Raw genomic sequence first — 26648 nt, 5'->3', positions numbered from 1 at the left:
GTTGCATATAGTTTAAATATATAGTATTATATGTATAAAATATACTCATCGTAATAGTTGAAATTTTAATAATGCTATGAGCACACATAACATAATTAAAATTTTGTTTCGTTTGTTGGCTATAAAAAATTTATGTAAATATATAATGATATAGACGTGTATTAAGATTATTTAAGGCGACATGCTGTAACTTTTTTTAATAAAATAATTTTAATTAAAATATATTAAATTTTTAAAAGTGAAAAAGAGAAGATTAAAATGAGATCTTACTCGCGTTATATTTTCAAAAAATCACAAAATTTATTAGAAAAATATATTTTAAGCAAGAGCTAACTAAAGTTTGCAAATTCAAATATTTAAAGTCCTCCAAATCATCTTTTTCTAAAATCGAGAAGTTAGCATCTGAATTTTAATTATTTCAACTTGATTTATCTTTTATAATAAATTATATTCTTCTAATAATTCTGATGATTTCTCAAGGTTAAGAATAAGTATTCAACTATATAATGTATGTGAAAATTGTGTACATTTATTATATGTGTACATTTTATTATAAAACTTATAATTAGATATCCTTATTATGGATGATTATCTCTTTTATTGTTATTATTTAATGTTATAATATTAAAAATAATTTTTCTAATTGTTGATAAATAGATTTGAATCATATCTTTATTTAAGGAACAATTGTGTATTATATATCCATTTCTTTTGTATTAAACACATACATGTATATACCAGAAAAATATCTAAATTAATCATATGAAACAATCATAAAAACAGCACATCATTATTTTTCTAAATTAAAATAAATATAAATTTATATAACCATGAAAAATAAAATTTACGAATCAATAGTTAAATGAGTATCAGGCACAACTACTTTCTCTCCAGGTTTAAAAGCAGGCATTCCAAGATAAGGACAACTGGCACATCTAAATGCATCTCCAAGATAACACTATAACAAATTCATTAAAATATTCATTAGAATATATAATCAATAACTAAGTAATTAAATATAGCATATGTACAAATTTTCATTGCAATAACACCAATAATGAAAGACGTACACTTCCACAAGAAGATTTAACAGTGTTTTCCTGTATGGTTTTATTATTTAATTCTTCCGCGAGTCCACATGTACAATCTTTACATGCTTTACGCTTGCCCGTTGTTGAACAAACTGAAACAAGCAGATTTAGAAATTTTATATGAACTTTTACATTTATATAATTATACTATATACAAATGACATATTTAACTTTTAATTATGCCAATTTTACCTCTTAAGGATGATGCATCTGGCTTCACAAGATCTGATTCATCTAAAAGTTCATCTTCATCTATCAAATCATCTACCTTCCATATATTACTTTTTTTGTCTGTGAATGATAGAGGAACACTAGAACCCACCTAAATTATTAAAGAAAAAAATATAAAAAAAGTTTTTTCTTTCTTGAATAAAATATAAACTAATTAATACATAACTAACCTCAAATGATGGTTTATTTGCTAATACTTTGCAAATGTCTTCTAAATTGTTATATACTTTTAACAAAAGATTTCTGCTTTCTAAATCCTTATCTAAGCTCTTTCGTTCTATATTGTTTACTATAAAGCCGGATAACTTTAATCTAGATATTCTTTCAGAATAGATAAGTTGTGTATTTGACTTTCTCTCCGCTGGTAATGGTTCATAAATAATGAGTAAGCCATTAGGTTTCAGAATTCTCAATGCCTCCGTTAGAAATTCGTCGTTTGTACATGATTGTACAAAAATGGCAATAATGACATTAAAAGCAGATGCATTGTAATTTTCTAAAAACAATATATATATATATATATATATATATATATATATATACATATATATATCAGTAATTATTAACAACAAAAATGCTTACACAAATTCAATAAAAGTTACATATTTACCTTTTTTTAGATCCAACAAATTTGTGGCATGCATTTTGCCAAGCTGTCCGATACGTTGCTTGATGGCAGAACAAAATTCCGCCGTATCATATGGAAAAGACGCTTCATTTCCTAATATAACGAGAACCTCGTTTCCCTCGTTGAGAAGAGATGTCATGTTGCAAGTGATTAAAACAATTAGTAATTAATACCCACGAGTAGCTATAAAAAATACGTATCTTTTATTATACCGTATAAACAAGTTGGAAAAAATATTAATTTTCTTTTCTAACTAGAGAGATTTTTGTGTATCGGATTAAACCTATATATTGTCTTTCTTTAAGTGTCTGATAATGTATAAAAGATTATTTTCGATTTTCATGGATAACCAACAAAACACTCGACACTTGACTCAATTCGACTGAATCACAGGCACAGATTACAGATGACATGATAGTCACGTAGTCATGTGATGTGACGGATCTATAAATGTGTACGCATTACGCCTGATTACACCTGGTCTTTGGTGCACAGAATTAATTTAAAAGAAACATAATTAGGCAGAAGATTAGCAAGTGTTGAAATATATATCTTTCTATTCTCGAAAAGTTATGGTTATTAAAGTATATCATTCGACAAAAGATAAATCTGCTGAAGCGAGCTATATAATTTCTTCCAAATCATGTTCTCCTAATATCACAAAAATTTATAGTTCCTGATGAATTTGAAAACTTACAATTATTGATTTGTTTCTTATCAAATTATATTCTCCTAATAATTCTGTTGATTTCTCGAGGTAGAATAGAATATAGAGTGAAAAAATACGAAATTTCAAAAAATGGGCATCTTAATTAGATATTCTTTATTGATGATTATTTTTCTTATTATGTTATTTAATTAATATATTGTTATATTTAAATATTTATAGATATAAATTTTAAATCAAAATGACTTTTAAATATTGATTTTATCAATCATATTTTATCATCATGTACATAAATATTGAAATAAATGCGTTCTTATTGGAAATATTGATTAAAAATGTTAAATAAATAAAATAAGTTTCAACGCCGTTTTAGCCCTTTTGAAATAATGACTTGTGATTGGTTGCGAATTGGTCCGCGCTTGTTACGCTTCATGGGGATGTAGGGATTTAGAATCCACGTAGCAAAAATTGCGGAACGCTCGTGAATGGTTCCGCTCTCGTTCCGCATTATGCTATTAGCATTCTCACACTTAAAGGCCATTGCACGTTAAAAAATTGTAGTCGTAATCATAAGAAAGTAAGAAAATTGACCAATCACAATCAAACATTCAAGGGAATTCATTGGAGCATCTATGATTTCATTTGTTAAAATCTAGTAAATCTGTTCATTATTCTAATTTTCACTTTGTTTCAAGATATACAATCCACTCTGAGATATCAGTTGATGTGATATCTTCCGTTATTATTTGCAACCAAGTTGATATTGATGGATAAGATAATAATGACGAAATTTCTTCAGTATCAGACACGTTGAATATCCACATTTCATTATTAACATAAATTTGTAGCTTCTTCAAGATCATTTGTTACAAATTTTGGAATAACAAATTCTTATAATTTGTAGCAAGTCTCTTTCCCGCCTAAATAATTCTGGCGCATGGACCACGCATGGACTACACCTCGGGAGATGAGGCATGCACTCTCATGCGCTGTGGTGTCATGGCGTGGCATTGTGGTGGGAGATCATTCTCATGCGCGCATGAACTGTGCATGGATTGAAACGGAACGATTTTATGCGTTGGTATGCGCATCATGCGAGAACGGAATGCACTCATTTGACAAGAGATGGCGCGATTAAAATTTAAGTGGAAATTTTTAAAATACACTTTTTTCCATATATATTTATATATTAATTTTTATCAATATCGTATTTTGCATTTTTAAAAGTTTGAAGTTGATAAAATTTATTAATATATTGATAAAACACTTTGTGATAATATTCCGCGTATTTATTCCATACATATATCAATTGAATTTTTGTTCGCACGTCCTAACCATGCTATGCAACACAGAGACACAAAGTGATCTCCAACTTCTAATGTATATGTAGATTTTTGTATAAAAGTTGACTATTAATTATTTATATTATGTATTATTTATGTGCAATAATTAATCCCGTAACGAAGAGAATGACCTTTTATAAATCCATTCGCTTGTACAATCAGTTTAATAACAATAAACCTGCTAATTTGATCAGGAAAGAATTTTTAGATTATTTTTCCAAGGATTTAAAACACAGTATTATTCGTTCGAGTCCTGTCTCTCCAATTGCAGATCAATCACTAGCATTCATTAATGCTGGTATGAATCAGGTATGCCTTTTCTCTAAAATTCATTTTTATTAAGAAATCTGTCAATAAATATATGTTTCTTATCTTACAATATCTTTTTAGTTTAAAGGAATCTTCTTAGATTATCACAAACCACCTGCGGCAAAAGTTGTCAATTCACAAAAGTGTATTAGAGTTGGTGGAAAGCATAATGATTTAAGTGTTGTTGGTAATGATAGTTATCATCATACATTCTTCGAAATGCTTGGCAATTGGTCTTTTGGAGATTATTTTAAAGTATATATATAATACACATAATACAACATTAATTACATATTTGTCAATACTTGTGAGATATAATTTATATAATATAACTGTTTTCAGGAAGATGCTTGCACATATGCATGGAATCTTTTAACAAATGTATATGGTATACCTGAAGAATATCTATATGTAACATATTTTGGTGGAAATGAGAAGTTAGGCATGGGTCCAGATCTAGAATGTAAGAATATTTGGTTAAAACTTGGTCTTCCAGAATGCAAAGTTCTACCTTTTGGTATGAGAGATAATTTCTGGGAAATGGGTGTATCAGGTCCTTGTGGACCTTGCACAGAAATACATGTAGATTATATGAAACGAAGTACCAATCAAGCTACACGAGTGAATAAAGGATATGCAGATCTTATGGAATTGTGGAATATAGTTTTTATACAATATGAAAGGTGAGTTAGGAATATTGAATACTTTAATTTAATTCAATCACAATAATACTTTTGATATATTTTACTTAGTATCTTATTATTTTGTGTATCAAATCTTTGAACATTGTTTGTAAAAATTTCTTTTTTATATAATATATCACAAAGCTTAATTGTATGAGTTATAAAATTGCATAGCCTATTAAATATCGTGATATTTTATGTTAGGCTTGCAAATGGATATATAGTACCTTTACCAAAACATCATGTTGATACAGGCATGGGACTTGAACGATTAGTCACCTTTCTACAAGGAAAAAAATCAAATTATGATACAGATCTTTTCCAGCCATTATTTGATGCAATACAAAAGCATTCGAACATGCCAAAATATAAAGGAACATTTGGCAATGATGATACGGGCAAACTTGACTATGGTTACAGAATTCTTGCAGATCACGCAAGAATGGTTACTGTTGCATTGGCTGATAATATGTTACCTGAACAACAGTATGTAATATTTCAGTATTTTTTTTGTATATTTTCATTAAATATATGTATAAATATAAAAAGGGTATTTTATGGTTTATCAGACAAAAATTACGGAGAATATTACGAAATGCCATAGACGTGGGAGAGAAAATATTTAAAAAACCTGGCATAGTTACTGAACTCGCCTGTACTGTAGCTGATAATTTGAGTGCAGTTTATCCAGAATTGCACAATAATCTGAAACAGGTAAAATAAGACTAATAAAATTGTTCTTGTCAAAAAAAGACATTGGACTATCTATATGATTTTAATATTGTTGGATGCAATTTCAGGTACAAAGAATAATAGACTTTGAGGAAGATCTATTCAAAAGATTACAGAATACTTCTGGTAAAAGGTGGAAAAAGTTGATTGAAGTTCGTCCTGAACTAGCATCAATCACTGATTGGATGGCTCCTGGTTTAGTCGATGGCTACAAAGAATTGCAATCCATATTAAAAGATTTGTAAGATATTTGAAACAAAATAAGATAATTTGATATAGATAAGGAAATCTTATTTAGTCTGTTGCATAATATAATATGTTAATAAATTTAATAATTTATGATATGTGATTTACAGGCGTAAAACTAATGTGTTGCCTGGAACTGTTGCATTTAAGCTATATGATACATATGGCCTTAATTCAGAAACTATAGCGGAACTAGCACAAATTGAGTCATTACATTTTGATGAAATTGACTTTGAAAAGCAACTTGATAATTGTAGATATCAATCAAGAATTGGATTAGATAAATGTAGCATACTTACTAAAGAGTCTTTGAAAATACTTGAAGAAAATCACATACCTAAGACAAATGACTCATTCAAATACAATTATATATACAATGGAAATAACTATGAATTTCCAGCACTTAATAGCAAACTTATTGATATTATTATCAATGGTATTAAAGTAAATTTCATAAATATATTTATCATGTTCTGATTAATGTATAATTTAATATAATTTTAGAAGCTAACATCTAGAAACTAATATCTATTTTATATTGTAGGGAAATTAATTATAAATAAAAATTATTCCGAAACTACAAAAATTAATAATGCTAATGATAGAAAAGCTGTTAACATTAAAGAGATATTGAACAATACTGATAAAATCGGTATTATATTGGATAACACTGTATGTTATTCATCAGAAGGTGGCCAAGTTTCAGATAAAGGAAATATTTATATCAAGAATTTACTTTTCAACATAGACAATGTCAGAAAAGTAAATGGATATGTAATTCATTCTGGACATTTTGCCAAAACAGATTTACTGTAAATATCTTTTGTATATATATATATATATATATATATATATATATATATATATATATATTTAAATGTTTATATAAAATTATTCCAATTTTAATTGTATAATTATTGTAAAATATTTATTAAATAATCAATACACTTGATATAAATTTATTTTTTTTTTAGCACATCAGAACTTTATTTACAAATGGGAGATGATTGTTTAGTTAATATAGAACCAAATACTCGTATTGGAGCCATGAAACATCATACAGCAGCACATTTATTGAATGCAGCCTTAAAAAAATTTATGCAAGTAGTTTATCAAAGTGGTTGTACAGTCAATGCGAATAATTTAAAATTTCAATTTAATTCGTTTGGTGAGAAATTTACATTAGAACAAATGAGAATAATAGAAGATTTCATTAATAATATCATACAAACACATGCTGCAACAACTGTACAAACTTTAAATTTACTTGAGCTACTAAAACAAGACAATGTTACATTGATCCCTGGAGAAATATATCCTTACACAGGTATTAGGGTCATAGAAATCAAAGCCGACAAATTCAAAGCAAAGTTAGTAAATGCAAATTTTAAACATCAAGGAATTTTCTAAATTCCACTTAATAATATCTGTTGTATATATTTATAGGGAAACGTGTTGCGGCACTCATGTACATAATACAAGTGTTTTGGAAAATTTTTGCTTTTTAACATATACCTCAAAGGGAGCAACAAAGCACAATGTTAAAGCCGTTGTTGGCCGAGAGGCTTTACATATGAAACAGGCTGAAGAAAAAATATCTCGGAGAATTGCAGATCTAGAAGAAACGTTAAAAAGTGGCAAATTCACAAATGAACAATTTAAGGAAGAAATAAGTCGAATAAAACAAAAAATTAATGATTCAAATATACAAATATCATATTCATATTTAATTAAAGAAAAATGCTTGACACGTTTAGAGAATTTGAGTAAAGCAATATGGTTGCAAGAAAAAGAAATCGAGAAGTATGTAATATCTCATTTATTCATATAATCATCTGCTTTATTCTAAATAACAGCATTTTATAGGGATTCTATAATTCGTGAAATCACTGATACCATGGATTCATCATCTTGTTTTATTGTACATTGCCTAAATAAAAATCCAACATATTTGTCATTGCATGAAGTTATATCTCTCTTTTGTAAAGTACCAATATTAATTCTATCCAGTACCAATGAATCTGTAAGAGCAAGATGTTCTGTACCACAGGTATTATATTTCATTACACATTTAAATGTACATTTTGATATAGATTATGTATATATAAGCAACAATATATTTAATAATCAGGTTATCTGGATAAATCATTATTATTATTCCATGTAGGAAATGGTTTCTAATGAATTTAATGCACAAATCTGGATGGATGTTGTCCTTCAAATTTTTAATGGAAAACAAGGACCTATTAAAGGATTCAAACCCATGTTGGTTGCAAGTATGAAATCTACACAGATGTCACAGGATTTTCAGATGCATATAGAAAAAGCAATGACTGAGGCTACTAAATTTGCATCCATGCATGTAAAAAAGATAAAACTTACTAATATGAATCGATAAACGGTTGTATTTATTAAAAATAATTATGATTAGCGTTGACGTTAGAAATAGTTGTAATAAAAATTGAAATAATTCATATTTATGATAGATCATTTTACATTTTCATTCTTACTTTGCTATGTTAAGTTAGCAAATACATATGATGTACATGGACAATGTTGTATCTATCTAATAAAAATAAATGATCAAAATTTATTTATCCATTTGTACATTATCTCCATTCGCATAAATAATGTAATAAAATTATTAATATATATTTATATATATTTCTATAAAACTTTGATTATAACTTTGGTTGTACATGTTCTGCATAAAATTGTTTTAACGCAGACCATTGTACTGTACGGAGCAGTACATGTGGTCTTTTTGTACGCATATAATTTACTGCTTCTTCGGGCGTCCAATTATTTTTCTAGAACAAAACATTTTATGATTTAATGATTCATCAAATAATCTTTGAATGCTTTATATATTTAAACCATGCCATATAATCTCACTATTATTAAATAGCATGCGACCATTGTTGCGCTTCTTGTTCTTCCTGCTTTACAATGAACATAAACTGTGCCAGGTTGATTGCTTCCATTAATAATACCTGGTGGATTACCCAGTTTTTTACTTGATACAGTGCGGAATTTATTAATAAAATTTACACCCTTCTGAAGTTTTTCCTGAGAGGGTGCTTGAAAGATATCTGTTGTAGATAATTGTAGGAATTCTACATTGTGTCTGCGCCATTCCTGATGAAAAAAAATATATATATATTATTAATTTGCACATGATAGCTTTTTTATCTTGTTACTTTATTTTGAAAATTTAAGCCTTACTGTCACACATACCTTCTCTGTGTTAGATAATAAAGACAACTCATAATTTTCGTTCATAGATACAACAGCCTTAATATTTTCATTATCAATTAACTAAAACAGAAAAGAAAAATTGTGTCAAATAATATGTAATAACTTTATTCAAATATCTATATTATGCTGCTGATTCAGCTGTTACATGAAGCTATATATGTCCAAATAATTTTAAATATATGATATAAATAAAATATTTAATATATTATTGAATATATATATATATATATATATATATATATATATATATATATATATATATATATATATGTGTGTGTGTATAATGTATATATTATGAATATACATATACATTATATATTAATTAAAAAATAAAAATAAGAATTAAAAAAAAAGAAAATCATAAATATTATATTGTGAGTAAAGTAATTTTTGAGTTACCATTTCTATTAAAAGAATTATCAATTATTTATGAGATTTTCTCAGAAAATATCAGGCAAAGTATTAATAATCATAGCTCTTTTTCAATTAAATTTAATTTTAAAAAATAGTATGAATTAAAATTTTATAGAGCACATACCTGCTTCGCCGTTCGCCGGAACGGTAAGGCGCCCAATATAACAGTTTCGTCTATCCTATCATACCAATTTCGCATAGTGATTTTTTCCATAATGATGTTGTAAAACAAGGTTGGATAAAACGTTACTCTGGCGAACATCTTTGCTATAAATTAATTTCAAAGAAATGTATTAATTCGAGTGAAAGAATTAAAAATATGTCTGAGAGTGAAACTTTCACTCAGCTCTGAAGTTCCCGATCAGATGTATATATACATAACGGTAAATATGATCTCTTAAATAAATCGAAAAGTAAATCAATCTTATTTCCCGTAATTCGCGTTTCTTTTCGATGCGATACGTTCACTCGTATATTTATTTCAGGAGAGTAGCAACGAATGAAAGAAACGGAAGTTATCATTTGTATCTAAACGATTTCGTATGCGACTGTTTGACCTACTCTAGTAGAGTACAAAGTAGAGACATTAACATATCTAAAAGCAAAAAGACGATGATGGGGAAAGAGTGAGATGCAATTGCAGTGATATAGTCTTCTAGTTATATATATAGCAGTTGTTCTTTTGTATCTTTTTAAATATTTATATATTATATTACGAAAAAATAAATGTACATAAATTTTACTTATATGAAAATATACCGTATATGTATTAGCGAGTATTAGGTTAAAATAAAAATTTCAATTACGTTTTAAAATAGGAAAGATTAACAGTAAAATTTGTTTGATTTCGAGGATAAGATATAATTGGGAATTCTTTTTTCTAAAGTTATAGTTTTCTCCTAGTCTTTGATTGTTTAGGTTATTAAGATATATAAAATTATGAATTTGTATTTTTTTAAAATTAAAAATATTTTTATAAATTAACTATCTCATATATATAATGTATTTATTTTTATATAATATATACTTACATATAATTATCATTATCATCATTAGGCTAATCTAATATTGCAATCTTGTGATGTTTCTATTAAATCTATATCTAAACAATAAGATCCTAACTCTCCTTTTCTAAATAAACTAATAAAATGGTCTGCTGCAAATTGTAAATTTGGTGTAGTTGCTATTCGCCTATCAAAGGTTTTCATTTTTATAGTTTTTTTAAACTTTGCAGCAATATATGTAAGTACATACATTATATCATCATTAGGTCCTGACAAACCTAGTTTTTCCACGTATTCAAATCGACCATTCTTATTTAACCAAAACAGTAAATAATCCGCAAGCATTTCTGATCCTACTACATGATCTTGCAAACATCCTACTAAAGCCAGTTTGAAACCAGAATGGATGTCATTAATGGAAGGAGCTAAAATACCAGGTGTATCAAACAGATATACTGTTGGGTCTTCCGATATCTTTATGCGAGTCAATACAGAACGTGTGATGCCAGCTTCTGCGCCAACATGAGTAGCTTTGGCCATGTTAAGGTGATTGCTTCTTAAACGATTAATTAGAGAGGACTTTCCAACATTGGGCACACCAATAACCATGATGGAATAAGACTCTTCCTCCGCTCTATTATAACGCATTGAATTAGATATTAATTTCTTGGCTAAAGGTAAGATTTTCTTCATGTTCCTACATTTCTCATCCTTGAGATTTGTAAATATTATATTGGATAGACCCTCTCTATTCAATGTAGAGACAATATTTTCGGAATATTTTGTATCTGCTAAGTCCTTTTTGCTCAATACAAGTATATGTGGTTTCAAGCCTGTCAAAGTCCTACTAAAATCCGCATGACGTCCGGAAATTGGTACCCGTGCGTCGTGAACCTCTAAGATGCAATCGACATTTTTTAATCGTTGCTGCATCTGCTTCAAACCCTTTGTCATATGCCCGGGAAACCATCGTATTGCTTTCTGAGACACAAATTTTTGTCGCAAATTAGCGACTACTTTACCTCCTGGGATTGTCATTGTGTTGCAGCTTCCATGTAAGTACTTGCTACGTCTTCAGATAATCCATAAATTCTGAAACATCAATACATAACTAATTAAAAATTAAAGAGATTTGTATGTCATAAATGTTTGAATGCTCGATAATTGATTGTTGTATGAACGATAAAAAGATATATATTTCATTTATGCCGAGATGTACCTAGGAATAATTTGCAAAACTTGTATCAAAATTGTTAATCGAATATTAATTGATGTCAATGCAAAAATATAAAAATGCCAGCATTAAGGTTATCGGTAGTTTAACCAAATCGAAATAACAAACACGTGAACCAGCGAACCAGCGTGAGCCATGCAAAGGCATATTTCTATGAGAGCATTAAATTCATCAAGCAAGATTGTAAACGGTTTATTTCTATTTGTAATTACATAATCCATGAATAACAGGATCGATTATCCAGCTTTCGAATAACGCGGACGAATATTCGCGTAGAATTTGGGGATTTGTAACGTGTAAAAGCAGCTTGAAAGACAGCTCGTATAGCCGACGACGCGCTAATTAGTTTAACCAATGGCGCGCGCGATTCGCACGCGACTGCGCGGCCGCGCGTTGCTCGTATTACGCTTGCGTAGCTCGCATTTGCAACCGTGCGAAAGTCCACATGAGCCTGTTGCCAGTTATTGATCCTGGCGCGATTAAACAACACCGCATTGCCGTCAACTACGAAAACAATTCTCGCCACGTCTCGATCGCGTTCGCGCTTGGCGTAAAAGCGCTGACCGATAAAACGTCGTACTCGTGCGGATTTCGAGATACCTGTACCTGGAGATTTGGTGCGCGAACGAGCGAGAGAGCATACGTTTGCATCATTGAGATACCGTTGACACGTACTGTCAAGATGTAGAGAAACGGCTCCGCGACAGAGCAACGTCCACCGTGTCGGGAGAGTCGACCCGTGCCAAGAGAGAAAGAGAGAGAGAGAGAGAGAGAGAGACAGAGAGAGAAAGAGAAAGGAGAGACAGAGAGAGCGAGCGAATATGTCATTGGATTTTCGTGAACGAGCTTGAGCTCGTTTGAGGAGCCGAGAAGACGACCGCGCGAGCCTAATAAATCTTTAAATCCCGGCCGTGATTTCGTAGAGGACGGAAACGGACGGACGGAGGGACGAACGGCGCGATTGCACATGTGATCCCCCCCGAGTGGTCGACCCTATTTGGCAGACGCGATGAAGAAGTTCACGATCAAGGGTGTACTCGATGGGTTCCGGTCGTCGGTCCCGCAACCCGTCAAGCCCGACCAAGAGATCGTCGAGAACCTGAGGCCGGAGCACTTTCAAGTTAAGAAGGTCAGTACTGATACGTCAAGTACCTTGCATTCGCAGTATTCCCCGTTTGCCCTAATTATGTAAAGTGGACCTGTCGATAATCCGCTATTCGGCATTTTTCGCAGGTTTTTTTGCATAAATTAAATGATGATTAAATCTTTTGAAAAATCCGATAATGTGTAAAATGTATGTCAATTTTGGGCGTTATGAGGAGAAAAATCTCTGCTTTTCACAATTCTCTCCTGTAATGTTTAATAATTAAATGATACAAGTCGCATAATTAAACATTTTATGAGGTCAGCTATAAAAGAAAGCATGCCGCTAATGTATAGATAATATTGGCTTTAAATCAGACTTAAACGTGTATAAAATTTATCTTGCATCTATTATATAACGAGATCAATGATAAGGAAAAAATTGTTAGATAAAATTTTAATCTTTCAATTCGTCTTATACTTATTATTAGAAAGAATCAATTACTTATATTTTATTCGATATTTTATGGCATCTAAAAGAAGAGGGAAAAAAGCTTTTTCTAAACGTCTCGTTTTAATTTAAAATTTTTATCTGTTTTTTAAATTGTCTTTTTTAAAACAATTATTAAAACAATTATAAACAATTATTTGAAAGACGTTATCGAAAGATATTGTAACTTTAAAAATCCATATCGCATTAAATGTATCATTTAAAAATAATTAAATAAATATATAAATATATATATATATATATATATATATATATATATAATATATATATATAATAAAATATAGATAAATAAATAATTCTTATATATATTCGTATTCATTAAAAAGTTAAATATTTCGAAGTTGTGCTGCGGAGTCGATTTATTTACAAGATACAAAGAGAAGTCTACACAAGGCAGCTCGTAAACTCGCTAAGAAACTCAAGTTGTCTACTTCCGAATATATAAGTCCCTCGGAAGAACGTAAACATCCCGGCGGTAGTTGTCGATACTCGCTGTGCATGCATTGTATACAAGATATCGTCCTATCTATCTCGTCAAGTTCGTGCGCCAAAACTGCCCTGTCTATTTACTCGAATGAGTTGTTCGCAACTGTGAAGTTGATATCGAGTACTATCGCGCTTCGGTAACACGTTCGTGCGAATATCCGTAACGCGGTCTCGAGAGAGGAACAGATAACGATATGCGGATATTTCACAAGCGCACGAAGGAATACGGCAATGCCGATTAGAGGCGTTTTATATGTTGTACGCTACGTATTTGATTATACGTTTCACGCGATCGATGCCAATTCATTTTCTCGACCTTTCCCTATTTTCTTTTACGATTTTTTTTTTCAAATATCGAATTTACATAAATTAAAAGGCAATATTTTGATCGCGAATTATTTATGAAATATTTCATAAGATCTTTGTCGTATTAGAAGGAACTTTTTTCAGACAATTAATACGCGCGATAGATTTCTTAGACGTTGCTTTTTTATTTGAGATAATTGCATTTTTTTAAATCGATTTATTATATATTATTTTATAATTATATTGAATATCACAATGTATAATCTTCATGACGTGCCACGAACTTGTGTATGTGTGATATAGCCTCGTGTTACGTTGCATTTGTCTCTGTTGAAATCATCGCTCGATGCGGAAATGAACATAATCATAAACGCTATTATTTTAATTTTCTCTCTTCCTGGCAGGAATGATATTAGATTAGAATCCACATATCCACGATTTTTAGAATTTTGCGTCTATTCAACATATATTCGACGTCGACATTTTTATATGAAAATATAATTTAAAAGACAATTTTTTAAAATAATTATTAAACATGGTATATATAATATAGTTTTGTCGGAGAATAAAAAGATGAAATTTTAAACCTGCATTCCACATATATTCTATGCCCTCTTCTTTAATGATATTTATAAAAGAGGATAGTACATGTGTGTATTAAAAAAGTAACATGTATTATTATATGACAAAAATAGAGAGAATTCTTTCTCAGAAGGACGATGAGATATGATGCATTGCTTAATTGCTGACGATTTGTTCTACGTATCGCGACCTATCGTCCGACGTGTGACATTTGCATACGTCCAGTACACTAGCAAATATTTTAAAGTTGCACTAATATATTCGAAAGCATCCTAATGAATATTGATTGCAGGTTTTAAGAAGTCAACATTTAGCTTTATGTCACAGAACTGAAATGTTGCACAGAAAAAGTTCACATACAGAGAGAAGATTAAACATATAAATATATATATATATATATATATATATATATATATATATATATATTTGATTGGAGATTATTTTTTTTACATAATCTTTAAAGCATCAAAAAATGACATAAAAAGCAAATAAAACTTTGACAATTATCTTTATACATTTTTGCGAGTTTTTATCTTATTTTATACCCTCAACATTTTTTATTATATCGAACACACATTTTCAACAAATCGCAAAAAATACAAATTGGCATATGTCACGTATGAATTTACGATAATTAAAATTAAAATTTATCATTGTGTATTTTTTGTAAATTTCACCAGCAATAAAATATCGGGAAGTACCAGTTGTATTTCCAATAAAGGCAATTTATGAAAGAGGCATGTGACAGATCTGTCAATACACTGGAAGTTATGATGACCCGCCCTTGTGGATTTGTAGCTATAGATAATATTGCCAAGAAACTGCATTTTGTGCGATATATCCAGTACTATCTGCCAATGATCGAACGCATCGATAAACAGCAATCTCGCAATTCGATTCGGTTTTAACTATACATTAAGGCTCTTTTATAGCAATAACGATTCGATCGTTCTAAATTCTACATTGAATTTTTACACTGAAACTTATTCGAAAATATAAAATTCTAAAAATAAAATAAAGTATATAAATAAACAAAAAGTATAAATTTGTGAAAAATGTGCATTTTTCTACCAGTTTTAAGAGATAATTTTTTTTAAACAGCTTATCATACGCGTAACTTTTGCCATAATCTTTTGCCATAAAGGGGAGACATGATGTACATAGAAAACGACAAATTATCCCGTACACGCACGACGGTGACAAGCGTGTAAAAACGAATTATGATACTGAAAAATGCGAGAACCTTACGAGAAATTAGAAATTACATCGCGACATACACATTCATTTGAGCACGCGCATATCTGAATCTGTCAGCAAGGCAGAAATAATGGCCCCTGGCGATGCAGCTGCGCTAGCACTCGTATATAATAGAATGCAAAAACGAATAAATTTGAGCTTGTCCGTGATGCAAATGCAATACCAGAGGTTACCTGCAATATTTTTCAATTTTTTTTCTCGAATAGTGGATCTCGAATTGCGCATGCATATATGATCTTTCTGGAAATTTATTTCTAATCGACAATTTATTTTATGATTACATTTATAAGAACTCCTCGGTACGGCCAAAATTAAACGAGAGAGGCTTGAAAAGAAAATTATTTACAATTTTCTATAAATTGAATATTTATTTATTTATTTACCTATTTTATATTACTCTATCGTTTTACAATAACCAAAATTATATGAATAATCTCTTCTATCTGAATTTATTGAAGGAACCGTTTACACACTTTCAGAATATCGCTGCAGCTTGAAACAGAATAACGTGTTCTTTTGTTTTGTATTATTTTGTGTATGTCATAGAAAAAAGAGCGGTATAGAAAAAGTGGAATGTGAAAGCTGACGCACGCGCGCCAAAGTTTTCACTAGCGGAAAATTGATAGCAACCTTGATATTGAGCTGATGCTGTGGGCAACTCGTGTACGTTTCGCCGTATCTATCATTTCGTTATACATGCTATATGCGCATTGTTGTAACTCCTGGACCAAGCCAGACGTCAATTTTATCCTCATCCCATTATACTCTTACCGCGTTTCGAAGACAATGTGAGCAATCAAGCTATTTGCAAGGTTAAACAAATTCTCATTCAAATAAATAACGATTCTAATTATAAGATATTCATACAAACAGTATCGATATTTAAAAAAAAAAAATTTATATATCAACATATTTATGAGATATAATAAAAATGAAAGAAAATATAATTAAAAAATTTATAAGATTCATTGATTTATTCTCTTGTTGTATAATTGTTAACATAATCAGATTGATTCTTTTCTGATTCATTTTCTACGACTGATTGATAAATTCGAAATAATAGATATTTGATATTTTGAATAAAATTATCTTCTTTTTGCATAATACTATGAATTATGAAAGAGAAAGACTATCGTTAAAGTATAAAGATTAATTAATTAAGATATGGTGATTGAATAATAAGATAATTGCCGCTTCCAACTGGTTTTATGTTATTGATTTATGTAAAATCGAATCTATTTACAAAACAATTATGTGTTTTGCTGTAATTTGTAAAAAAATAATATATATATATATATATATATATATATGTATATATGTATATATATATATATATATAATATATATATATAATAATAAATTCTCACGTATCTTCGTTTCGTTTAGAATCCTAAAGGTTGGAGAATTTCACAAATAATAAGAGAGCTGTTTCTCTGTTCATCTCTGATTTTTTTGTCTTCCGTTTATTTATAGTTAATAAACCTCTCTGCGACGCAGAGTAGATTGCCCTGCCGCGCATATGTGTCGATCGCATTGCCGCACCTGCAGGCGCTGGGCGTCCGGCCGTCACAAATTACAATGCAATCATCACGCCATAACACGATCGAGTGAAACGCTTTCTAGCCGATAATAATCTAAGCCCGCTATGTAAGCGGATTCATACAGCTCCTCGCAAAAATGTATTCAAAATGGAAAAACTCTCTCTTTACACACTCGGTGCTCAATCTATTTCTCCGTAAAGGTGAATTTTCAAGCAAAAGGTTAATCGCCGTTAATTTTTTAAAATATAACGTACCTTTTTAGAATTATCAGGTCGATAGTTTCGCTTCCTCATGCAGTAGTACTTTTTTCGCACGCGCGACAACTTGGCGACAAATTCTAATTCTAGTTTGCAGAAAACATGAGCGAACCGATTCTGATTGATGTAATTTTTCGCGTTTAGTTTATTTGCGTATAATGAATCGATAAGGTATTCGAGATATGAAGAAAAAGCCGTTGACAAGTTTAGAATAGATGCCGTATGTTCTGCATAATTAAAATGCATAGTTAAAAAAGTTATATTTTTATGAGATTTAAATCGCGGTTATTCGATTGAATATTTCTAAGTCTTACGTAATCTCTATATTCCGACATAATTTCTCGCTCAAAGCAATACTGACAATGAATCTATCGGTGGTCCGGTAAACTGGCCCAGTGGAAGTTGCGCGTGGGAGAGTCCCTGGAGACTCGTGAAACGGAGTAAGGTAAGTTGCTGCTGGACTCGTAACTTTCGCCGTATTTCAACCTATTTCGTGGGCGCCCGACGGTGGCGGCCAGTGAAATGGAACGAGGGCAGTTTTCACCAACAGTGAAAAGCGAGTCCCGTTGCACCAAAATCGATCCCGAGACATATATCCGTCGCCCTACATGTTATCCTCCTCTTCAATCGGCCGTCGGTCGCGCTCGCGGTTAGCCCTGAACCAAGTTTTCCAACTCGCGTTTACGCGAGTTGCGATCCCGAGCGCGATAAGTCTTTCTTTTTTTTCTTTTTTTCTTTTTTTTTTAGTCAGGCGCTTTGACTTTAAGAGCGGTGCTGATATATTGCGGCGGATCAAGTTTGCAAAAAGCGTGCGGCAGAGTGCCGCATCTTCCATTTCATAAGATTACCTCATCCTCCGCTTTGCACGGTAAAGCGAAGCGAAGTTTTAAGATAAGTTTCTTGCGCGAAGACGTATAAGCTTCGATATCCCATATATATATATATATATCAGCAAAAAGCGCATAGCGTCGTATGTCGCGTTATTTTATGCGAGATGTAAGTTTTATCCATGTAAAAGATACTTTATTTTTCTTGAAATAAGGGAGAAATTTCTTTGGAGAAGAAAAAGAGTATGTACTACACATGAGTACGTACCTCCAACATCGATCAATATCAATCGTTCCTAATGACGACAGACTTTTTATTGAAAGTCAAGATAATGAAGCCGACTTTAAATATCTGCAATATATAGACAATACGATATCAGTACATTTATGTATCAGGGTAACAAAGGTATAAAATTAACAGTAGCCAGGTCGTCCACGAGATACACAATAGGAGCCCGTGAAACAATACTGTCCCCCCCTCTTGATATATTTCTGCAATCTCTTGCGGGGATGAATAGTCTTCCAAGCGACTAAAGCGGGAAAGATGGCATGAAACACGAATGCCTTTTATGTTACAGACATTCAGACACGGTTTCCCGCATCAGCCGACAGCATTGGCATTCGACCCAGTTCAAAGGCTCCTAGCTATTGGCACTAAATCAGGATCCCTCAGAATGTATCCTTTGACGTTATCGTTAATACGGGTGGTATCCCGTATTAATTAAACTCTTTGAAAGAAGAGAAATGCTCGGCGCAGTTAAACACAGACGTAACATAATGGGTAGATCCATTAGTATTAGTAGCCAACGTAATTCAATTTTCGATCCTTTTTTTTTTTGTTACCCCTTTTTTCTTTCTCTTTTGTATTACATAGCGTCGAATATAATTGTTGAGTTTTCTCTCGATCGCTTTTTGCCATAAATGTGTTCACTATCCCACGCAATTCTCAAAACGAATATCGCAAGATAACGATGTGACGCCGAAAATTTTACAGGAATTTTAGCGGAAATAAAAACTATGTTTGTTAACACTTTTGCATCGCCTTAAAAAAATTTCGGGAGTCAATGGGTTTGTACAATTTTAGCGGATTAATTACACGGTCCTATCGGTTCGTGGCTCTTCGACCGTGTGTTTTTACACGTCAGTAACTTCATTGATCTATCATAGCCAAAGTGAAGATATAATAGACGCTCATCACAGTTCGATGGGCATACTAACTACCGCGATGAGCTATAAACGGAAAAGTTTTAACCGCGCTATCAGTTTCAGGTGAAATTTTTACGTTTTGCGTTTAAAAGAGTTTTGGACGCGGAAGAATTAATGAATCGGCAAGAATTTTCTAATAATATTTCATGCAATCTTTATGCGTTTTTATAATGTTTCGCATACGGTTTTTTAATAAGCTAATATGATTAAAATATGGGGAATATTTTTATCACAAATATATATGTATGGATTATATTTAATTAATATATATTAGAGATATATATTTAATAATATTGTACATTGGTCAGGTAACTCGTAATCAATACACAGAGACTTGTAATTTTTCCTGAATTAATTTGATACCATGAAAACAGTTTGGGTAGACCAGGCGTAGATGCACACGTTAAACACGAGGGATGTGCGGCTGTAATACAATTACAGTTTTTGATCAACGAAGGGGCATTAGTGTCCGCTACGGCGGACGACACCGTGCATTTATGGAACTTCCGTCAGAAGATACCGCAAGTGGTGCAAAGTCTCAAATTTCAAAGAGACAGGTCAGTCATTAACACGCGTGGCATTTTCCGCTTCGGATTTCGTTTTGTCATCAGAAAATTTCGCGATTCATAATACATTGAATAAATACAAAATCTTCAATCATGCATAATTAGTTTACACGAGTAGAATGTAAAGTAATCGAGAGATTTCGCGAGTACCTCCAACGGCTTGAACTTCTTGATAACGAATGCTAATTGTATAATCCATTTTCAACAGAATCACTTGCATTCATCTACCACTTCAAAGTAAATGGTTGTATGTCGGGACGGAACGAGGAAATATTCACATACTTCACATTGAAACGTTCGTTCTATCCGGATATGTAATTAACTGGAACAAGGCTATTGAAGTGTAAGTATATAAATTGTTTGCTAAACATATTTGAACAATTAAGAAATGAAGAGTAGCAACGCGATATAAATGCAATCATGTGTCAATGAATGCGTGCAAAGCACAATAAATTCTGTGTGCCGATCTTTATAACTTCTAATTTTAATATGAATATATAAACACGTTTAAAATTGTTCTTGGTTTAAGGTAAGTATTCGAAAGTTAACTGCCACTTAACATAATTGATTTCAGCAAGAAGACTTCTATTAAATACGGAGTGAAATGATGTTTAATATGATGTAAATTTATTCTACTTTTTTTAGCACTTCATTGTGATTAGGTATTGTGTTAATAAAATTTTCTTCAAACTGCAGAGCATAAACAACGGAAAGACACGCTGCAAGAGAAACAGCAATATACAATAAAAAATTTATTTTTAAATAATAAGATATTGGCGCTTAAGAGTTTCTATTACAGTGAATATATCGGGGTGCGTTTGTGCGCACAGATTTTAAAATATTCTACAATAAACCACTAATTTCTTATCCATTGTTAGCATAGATTATTCTACATGAAATATGCCATTTTTTTTTAATTTATTTCTTATAAACCTGTATTCTAACGGTGGATACGGAATTATTACGGTGACCTGAAGAATATTTCAAATAAATATCCACTATGTAATCTATTTATATAAAAAGTTTACGTAACAGATTTTTTATTGTATCTTTTTGCGAGAGAAAATTTCTTAAAAATATTTTTCAAAAAGATGAGTGAGAAAAGTAACATTTTCAGATCCCGTTTCCACTAATTCCTATAACGGATGTATCGTTCAAGATTGTATCCTAAATGTGTGAATGTATGGATTAATTAAATTTCAATGGACGGATAATTGTAATTTGTGTGAAGATTATCTTCGATAAATTCTACTAGTGCTATGTTTTTTTAATACTGAAAGAAATTGACGCGTTAAAAACTTGTAGTTCTCTCTTTATTGTGCCTGACAGTAGACACATAGATGTGAATGTGGCAGTGATGATATAGGGGTGCTCATTATAAGTGTACCACCATTGGGACTTCGGATATTTCAACGAAGAATTAAAAATTTCCAAAATCATCAATCGCGGAAATTGGCACAATATTGTTTAACAATATAAAGAATACTGATTTATCCATATAAAAATTAATTTCTTTGTTTATTTAAGAAGATTTGCCACAGAATATTAATTAATAAATAAATATCGTCGTTACAAGATTTTATGCGGTTACAAATAACGTGGTTCTATCTCAGATTAATGAATAATTAGTCACGAGTAATTCCCAATAGCGAGACACTTAATAATTTATATAAGCGTACTCCCCTTCCTCCTACTTTCCAAAAATTTATTACCACCGACAAAGCCTATTAATACTCTTGATTTATCGGTATTAATAACACAATGGAACTTTCTACACAAAATATAACGTTAATTATCAATTTTAATTATTTAGGAGAATGCTTTATTATTTATTCTTTCTATTAATCAACTATGATTTCCTTTTACCGTATGTTTAATGAAAATATTATATATAATGCCGAGTTTTTGATATACAAAAACATTGTCGGCACACTAAGAAGAATATAGCGTAATTTCTAAGCTAAAAGTACAATCGTGAAATAAAACTGCAATGAAACCTAATGTTTAAAGCTTGCAAGTGTTTCATATATACATTTCACAATAACATAAATATAATAGTTTTTATGTGTGTGTATATACATATATATATTTTTCAGATCTAGAAAGACCCATCCTGGTGCTGTAGTACACTTGAGTGATAATCCTTTAGATTTGAGCAAGGTACGCGCGTTTTTGAGTACGTTTTTTTTGCATTATTATTCCATCCTTATCATAATTTCATGATTGACATTATTCAATTTTATCGTGACGTATAAAGGAGAAAACAATTGCGCGAGAAAAGAATTGGCGTTTATTCAATATTCCTTACACAAACTTGGATTCTCCGTAATCCAAGCAAATAAGTGCAAGTGTGTGCTTGCATGTTGTATGTGTGCATGCGTGCATGCTATCACTGTTGTATATATAAAAAAAAAAACCGAATAAGAAACGCCTAAGGAAGAGGTTTTTTTAGTACTCCAAAATATGATCATTTTTATCTCTCTCTTTCGTCGATATTATGTAAAAACGAATTTAAATCAGTTTTATAAGTCGATAAAAATCATATCGCGATCATGATCACTCATCTTTTTACACAATTTGTATGAGTTCATTGTTGGTTTGTAAACAATGGAATTTCTCTTGTAAGATCTTATGCAAATGTATCTTCTCTTTACTAATTATGAAGTTACGAGTGTGTGACGAGTGTTTGAGTGCTCGGGGTGCGTTTGCAACTTCTCTGTGTCTTTGATGTTGATGTTGTAAACTTGATATTATATATAATTATCGTGTATAAATATACACTGTTTTGTTTTTCTCGGTTGCGATTGTAAACATATATCTTCGTTCACTTTAAATCGGAGCATTTATTTATTTATATATAGTTATTTGCTTTTAAATTAATATAAAGGATTATTAAGGATGCATTATGTAAATTTTTCATTTTAATATCTACCAATATCATTTATTTTGTTGTTGTTGTTGTTGTAATTGCAAAGCATCATTTTTGGAAGCGTTATCTTTACACATTGTGATTATACTAAATAAAATATTTTTTTTTTTTTTTAAGAATATGTGAAATAAAAACTGCGCCGCGTTTTTATAATAAAATAAATTTACAAAAATATATTACGTATTTTATACAATTAAAAAAATTTTAATTAAATTGTGATATTTTGTATTTTCGAAATAAACTTTTCCGATCGCGTAATGTGTACGTCAATAGCACAATTTTTTTCTACAATTGATTTTGTTTCTTTGATTACAAAAATCTTTGTCCACCTCATTCTTTTTCGACGATCGATAATTGATATCATGCGCAATCATCGTATCTCTGAGTTTTATGTGTGCCTTTTGCACAAATCTTGTAGAAATTTATCCACTCCATTTTTATACTTGATTCTGTCTATATGTTAAGTGCATTATCGTGATAACAGAGTCGAGATATTTCGTAAAAGAATACATTTTATCACCCCTATATATGCATATCTATATGTACGTTTCTCTTGTTTCAAGGAAATATATTTTAACGATTTTACGTGCATTTTATATACATGTAGATGCTTTGTTTTCAGATGCTTATAGGATACGCAACAGGGCAGATTGTTTTGTGGGACTTAAAAACCAAAAGTGCTGACTATAGGTGTCAAACAGACGATCCATTGAAATCGATAACATGGCACCATGAAGGTAAACAATTTATGTGCAGTCACACGGATGGTTCACTATCGACTTGGACTGTTCGACAGTTAAAGCCGACAAATGTAACATACCCACACGGTAAGATTCAATCGACAAAATTCCATTATCTGTATTCGATTATATAATCTACAAAAATTTTATGTGATAATATCCCTTTTATAGCAAAATCCACTAAAGACGGAGAACCTGAACTTTGCAAACCCATTCAAAAAGTAGAATGGAAATTGTCAAGATCGGGGTAAAAAAAATGATATATCATTTGTTTAATACAATCACAGAATAGCTAGCTTTTTATTAAATATAATTATTTGTTAATTTTTTTCAAATAATGTACAAACATAAATTTTTATTAGGGAAGCATATGTGATATTTTCTGGTGGATTGGCATACGATACCACTGGAAGAACACCCAGTATTACAGTGATACATGGAAAAACTACTACGGTGCTCGAAATGGAACATAATGTTATAGACTTTGTAACACTATGTGATAGTCCATGGGCTAGTGGTACAGTATAAAATATACTTTTCGATGTTTTTCTTGAGTAAAATATTATTTTTGTCACAACTATATTTTCCTCTTTTTGTTGACTATGATATAAAAGTTTTCTGATGAATGTTAATGTGTAGTTAGCGAGTTACTTATCGTAATAATTATAATTATTTAGTATCGAAATGTAATTACTTTGTATATATGTGATTAGTATCATTATTTATTTTTCAGATTTCCAAGATCCTTATGCTGTTGTTGTTCTACTACAAAATGATCTGGTTGTGATAGATTTGTTAACTCCTGGATTTCCCTGTTTCGAGAATCCATATCCTATGGATATTCACGAATCTCCTGTAACATGTTGTGCATATTTCGCGGATTGTCCTTCGGATCTGGTACCTGCATTTTATTCCGTTGGATCCAAATCACAAAAGAAAACCGGCTTTAGCGAGAAAGAATGGCCTATTTCCGGTGGAGAATGGAGTTCTAGTTCTAGCAGTTATAACGAGATTATTCTTACTGGGTATATTATTCTCATAAATATATATATATAAATATATCTCGCGTATTAACGAATCATAAATTTACTTTCTTGATCGTAACGTACATAGTTTCGTCAAAATGTACGTGTTACTATATCAGTTATCATACATACATATGTTATTGTTTATTAGTAAGCTATAATCAATAAATTCCTTAAATTTCCATAACGATATGTGTGTATGTCTGTATAGGCATGCTGATGGCAGTATAAAGTTTTGGGACGCTTCAGCAGGAACGTTACAAGTCCTTTACAAACTAAAGACGGCGAAACTTTTCGAAAAGACTAGAACGCGTAGTATAGACGCCGAGGAAGACCCGTTAGCAATTCAACTTATCTTCCTTTGTCCTGAAAGTCGAAAATTAGCTATTGCGGGCAGCGGCAAACATGTTGTGTTGTTTAAATTTAAGAAGGTGGAGAGTATGTCTGAAGTGGTGGTAAGTTATTGTTCTTGCTCTTATTGAAACATTACTTCAATCTATCTGTTAATAAATTCTTAAAATTATAATAAAATGGCAAATGGCAATTTAATATATTTTCCTCTTAGTTTATTTCAAATTACTTTATCAAATCTTATTTAAATAAAACATTTCTGTTTCTTTTTCCATACATCAGTTTTATGCTTACTCTCTTGGAGAAAAAGGAAGACATGTTTTTTCCGATATATTGCAGACTTTGGAAATATGCTTATCAGTAGACCCAGGAAAAGAAGCGGATAATTCGCCGGATCGTGAATCTCCGGCAACTGGGAACACCGTGGGAAATGTGGAATCAAAGAATACAGATTTCAATCATCCGCTCAAGATTAAAACGGGTCTGCAAAAGAGAGCTGCTGGTTTTCAAGCAACATTGATTTGTTTAACAACGGCACCCAGTGGAGAACAACCGGAAAATATAACATCTCTTAGCTTAAATTCTTCATATGGCCTGTGAGTATATACAATATAATTTACAAAATTATATTAATTAATTGTTACACAAAATGAAAATTAATATATAATTGGATTGATATTATTGTGCGCGTTATACGCGAATACTGTATTTTTATATAATTTTTTTTACAGATATATTTTTATAAACTTCAATAATTTTATATTCTCGTATAAATTTATAAAAAATTGTGTATATTGTGTTGTGTATTATTGTATATATTATAGAGATAATAGAATAAAATATTTTTATATTTAGATTGGCGTATGGAAACGAATCAGGGTTAGTGATAATAGACATCGTGCAGAAGATTTCATTAATTGTATTGAATACCAGTGATCTTGGAGGTGGTTCTGATCCTTATCAACGTGTCTTACGCAGTCCCAAACGGCAAGACGACTTAAGACGAGAAAATGAAGACAAGGCCAGAAGTCCTAGTACAGACCAGGTAAAATGTACTTCTTCTATTAAAATTATTTATATTTTGAGTTCCCCAGTCCTTACCCCTTAACCTCGTTTAGAAAAACCTTTTAGAATTTTTACA

At 30.9% G+C, this 26648-nt stretch overlaps 4 protein-coding genes across 15 annotated transcripts in view; 2 read left to right on the top strand and 2 right to left on the bottom strand.

Moving 5' to 3' along the window:
• Positions 1-654: 654 nt before the first annotated feature.
• On the bottom strand, positions 655-2458 carry LOC126859365 (anamorsin homolog). 3 transcript variants are annotated; one of them, XM_050610606.1, is made up of 6 exons: positions 2205-2458; positions 1933-2133; positions 1493-1818; positions 1284-1413; positions 1071-1183; positions 655-958 (listed from the first exon to the last, which is right to left on the bottom strand). In XM_050610606.1, the coding sequence occupies exons 2-6, from the start codon at positions 2087-2089 to the stop codon at positions 845-847; spliced, it is 840 nt and encodes a 279-aa protein (XP_050466563.1). In that variant the 5' UTR covers positions 2090-2133; positions 2205-2458; the 3' UTR covers positions 655-844. The 3 variants fall into 3 exon arrangements, with proteins under 3 accessions (XP_050466563.1, XP_050466564.1, XP_050466562.1); XM_050610607.1 differs by having other exon boundaries at positions 2234-2458; XM_050610605.1 differs by having other exon boundaries at positions 1933-2457.
• Positions 2459-3717: 1259 nt separating this feature from the next.
• LOC126859350 (alanine--tRNA ligase, mitochondrial) lies at positions 3718-8328 on the top strand. The gene is made up of 12 exons (XM_050610514.1): positions 3718-4269; positions 4351-4524; positions 4612-4952; positions 5157-5438; positions 5522-5666; positions 5753-5925; positions 6041-6366; positions 6475-6742; positions 6905-7300; positions 7377-7733; positions 7797-7980; positions 8098-8328. Exons 1-12 carry the CDS (start codon positions 4045-4047, stop codon positions 8326-8328), a joined length of 3102 nt encoding a protein of 1033 aa, XP_050466471.1. The 5' UTR covers positions 3718-4044.
• A 63-nt stretch (positions 8329-8391) lies between these two features.
• LOC126859364 (phosphatidylglycerophosphatase and protein-tyrosine phosphatase 1) overlaps positions 8392-26648 on the bottom strand; it is a 42682-nt gene continuing 24425 nt past the window's right edge. For 2 of the 10 annotated variants that reach the window (XM_050610603.1, XM_050610600.1), the window contains exons 2-6: positions 11629-11698; positions 9727-9869; positions 9168-9248; positions 8826-9068; positions 8392-8740 (exon numbers count right to left, since the gene is read on the bottom strand). In XM_050610603.1, coding sequence (XP_050466560.1) covers positions 8612-8740; positions 8826-9068; positions 9168-9248; positions 9727-9869; positions 11629-11644 — 612 coding nt within the window. In that variant the 5' untranslated portion in view covers positions 11645-11698 and the 3' untranslated portion in view covers positions 8392-8611. Of the gene's footprint in view, positions 8741-8825; positions 9069-9167; positions 9249-9726; positions 9870-10633; positions 11699-11825; positions 11992-12052; positions 12152-17860; positions 18173-26648 lie in introns of those variants that run through there. The other 8 variants (XM_050610597.1, XM_050610596.1, XM_050610601.1 and 5 more) reach the window with 7 other exon arrangements.
• LOC126859349 (syntaxin-binding protein 5) overlaps positions 12281-26648 on the top strand; it is a 35078-nt gene continuing 20710 nt past the window's right edge. The window contains 12 exon segments of the mRNA XM_050610513.1: positions 12281-12969; positions 19269-19366; positions 20271-20453; positions 20671-20805; positions 22559-22622; positions 24014-24218; positions 24303-24378; positions 24494-24648; positions 24865-25156; positions 25368-25611; positions 25847-26103; positions 26363-26552. Coding sequence (XP_050466470.1) covers positions 12850-12969; positions 19269-19366; positions 20271-20453; positions 20671-20805; positions 22559-22622; positions 24014-24218; positions 24303-24378; positions 24494-24648; positions 24865-25156; positions 25368-25611; positions 25847-26103; positions 26363-26552 — 2019 coding nt within the window. The 5' untranslated portion in view covers positions 12281-12849.

This window comes from Cataglyphis hispanica, chromosome 3, assembly GCF_021464435.1.
Source record: "Cataglyphis hispanica isolate Lineage 1 chromosome 3, ULB_Chis1_1.0, whole genome shotgun sequence".
Taxonomy (NCBI): domain Eukaryota; kingdom Metazoa; phylum Arthropoda; class Insecta; order Hymenoptera; family Formicidae; genus Cataglyphis; species Cataglyphis hispanica.
Note: the sequence above shows the minus strand (reverse complement) of the source record. Positions and strands in the feature narration are given on the sequence as shown.

Bases quoted from the DNA above. Each gene is read 5' to 3' on its own strand.
- LOC126859350 (XM_050610514.1), top strand. From the start codon at position 4,045: ATGTATTATTTATGTGCAATAATTAATCCCGTAACGAAGAGAATGACC. The intron at 4,953-5,156 runs GTGAGTTAGGAA...ATTTTATGTTAG, and splicing joins GTTTTTATACAATATGAAAG to GCTTGCAAATGGATATATAG. The intron at 7,301-7,376 runs GTTAGTAAATGC...ATATATTTATAG, and splicing joins GCCGACAAATTCAAAGCAAA to GGAAACGTGTTGCGGCACTC.
- LOC126859365 (XM_050610606.1), bottom strand. From the start codon at position 2,089: ATGACATCTCTTCTCAACGAGGGAAACGAGGTTCTCGTTATATTAGGA. The intron at 1,184-1,283 runs GTAAAATTGGCA...TGCTTGTTTCAG, and splicing joins AGATGCATCATCCTTAAGAG to TTTGTTCAACAACGGGCAAG. The intron at 959-1,070 runs GTACGTCTTTCA...AATTTGTTATAG, and splicing joins TTAAATCTTCTTGTGGAAGT to TGTTATCTTGGAGATGCATT.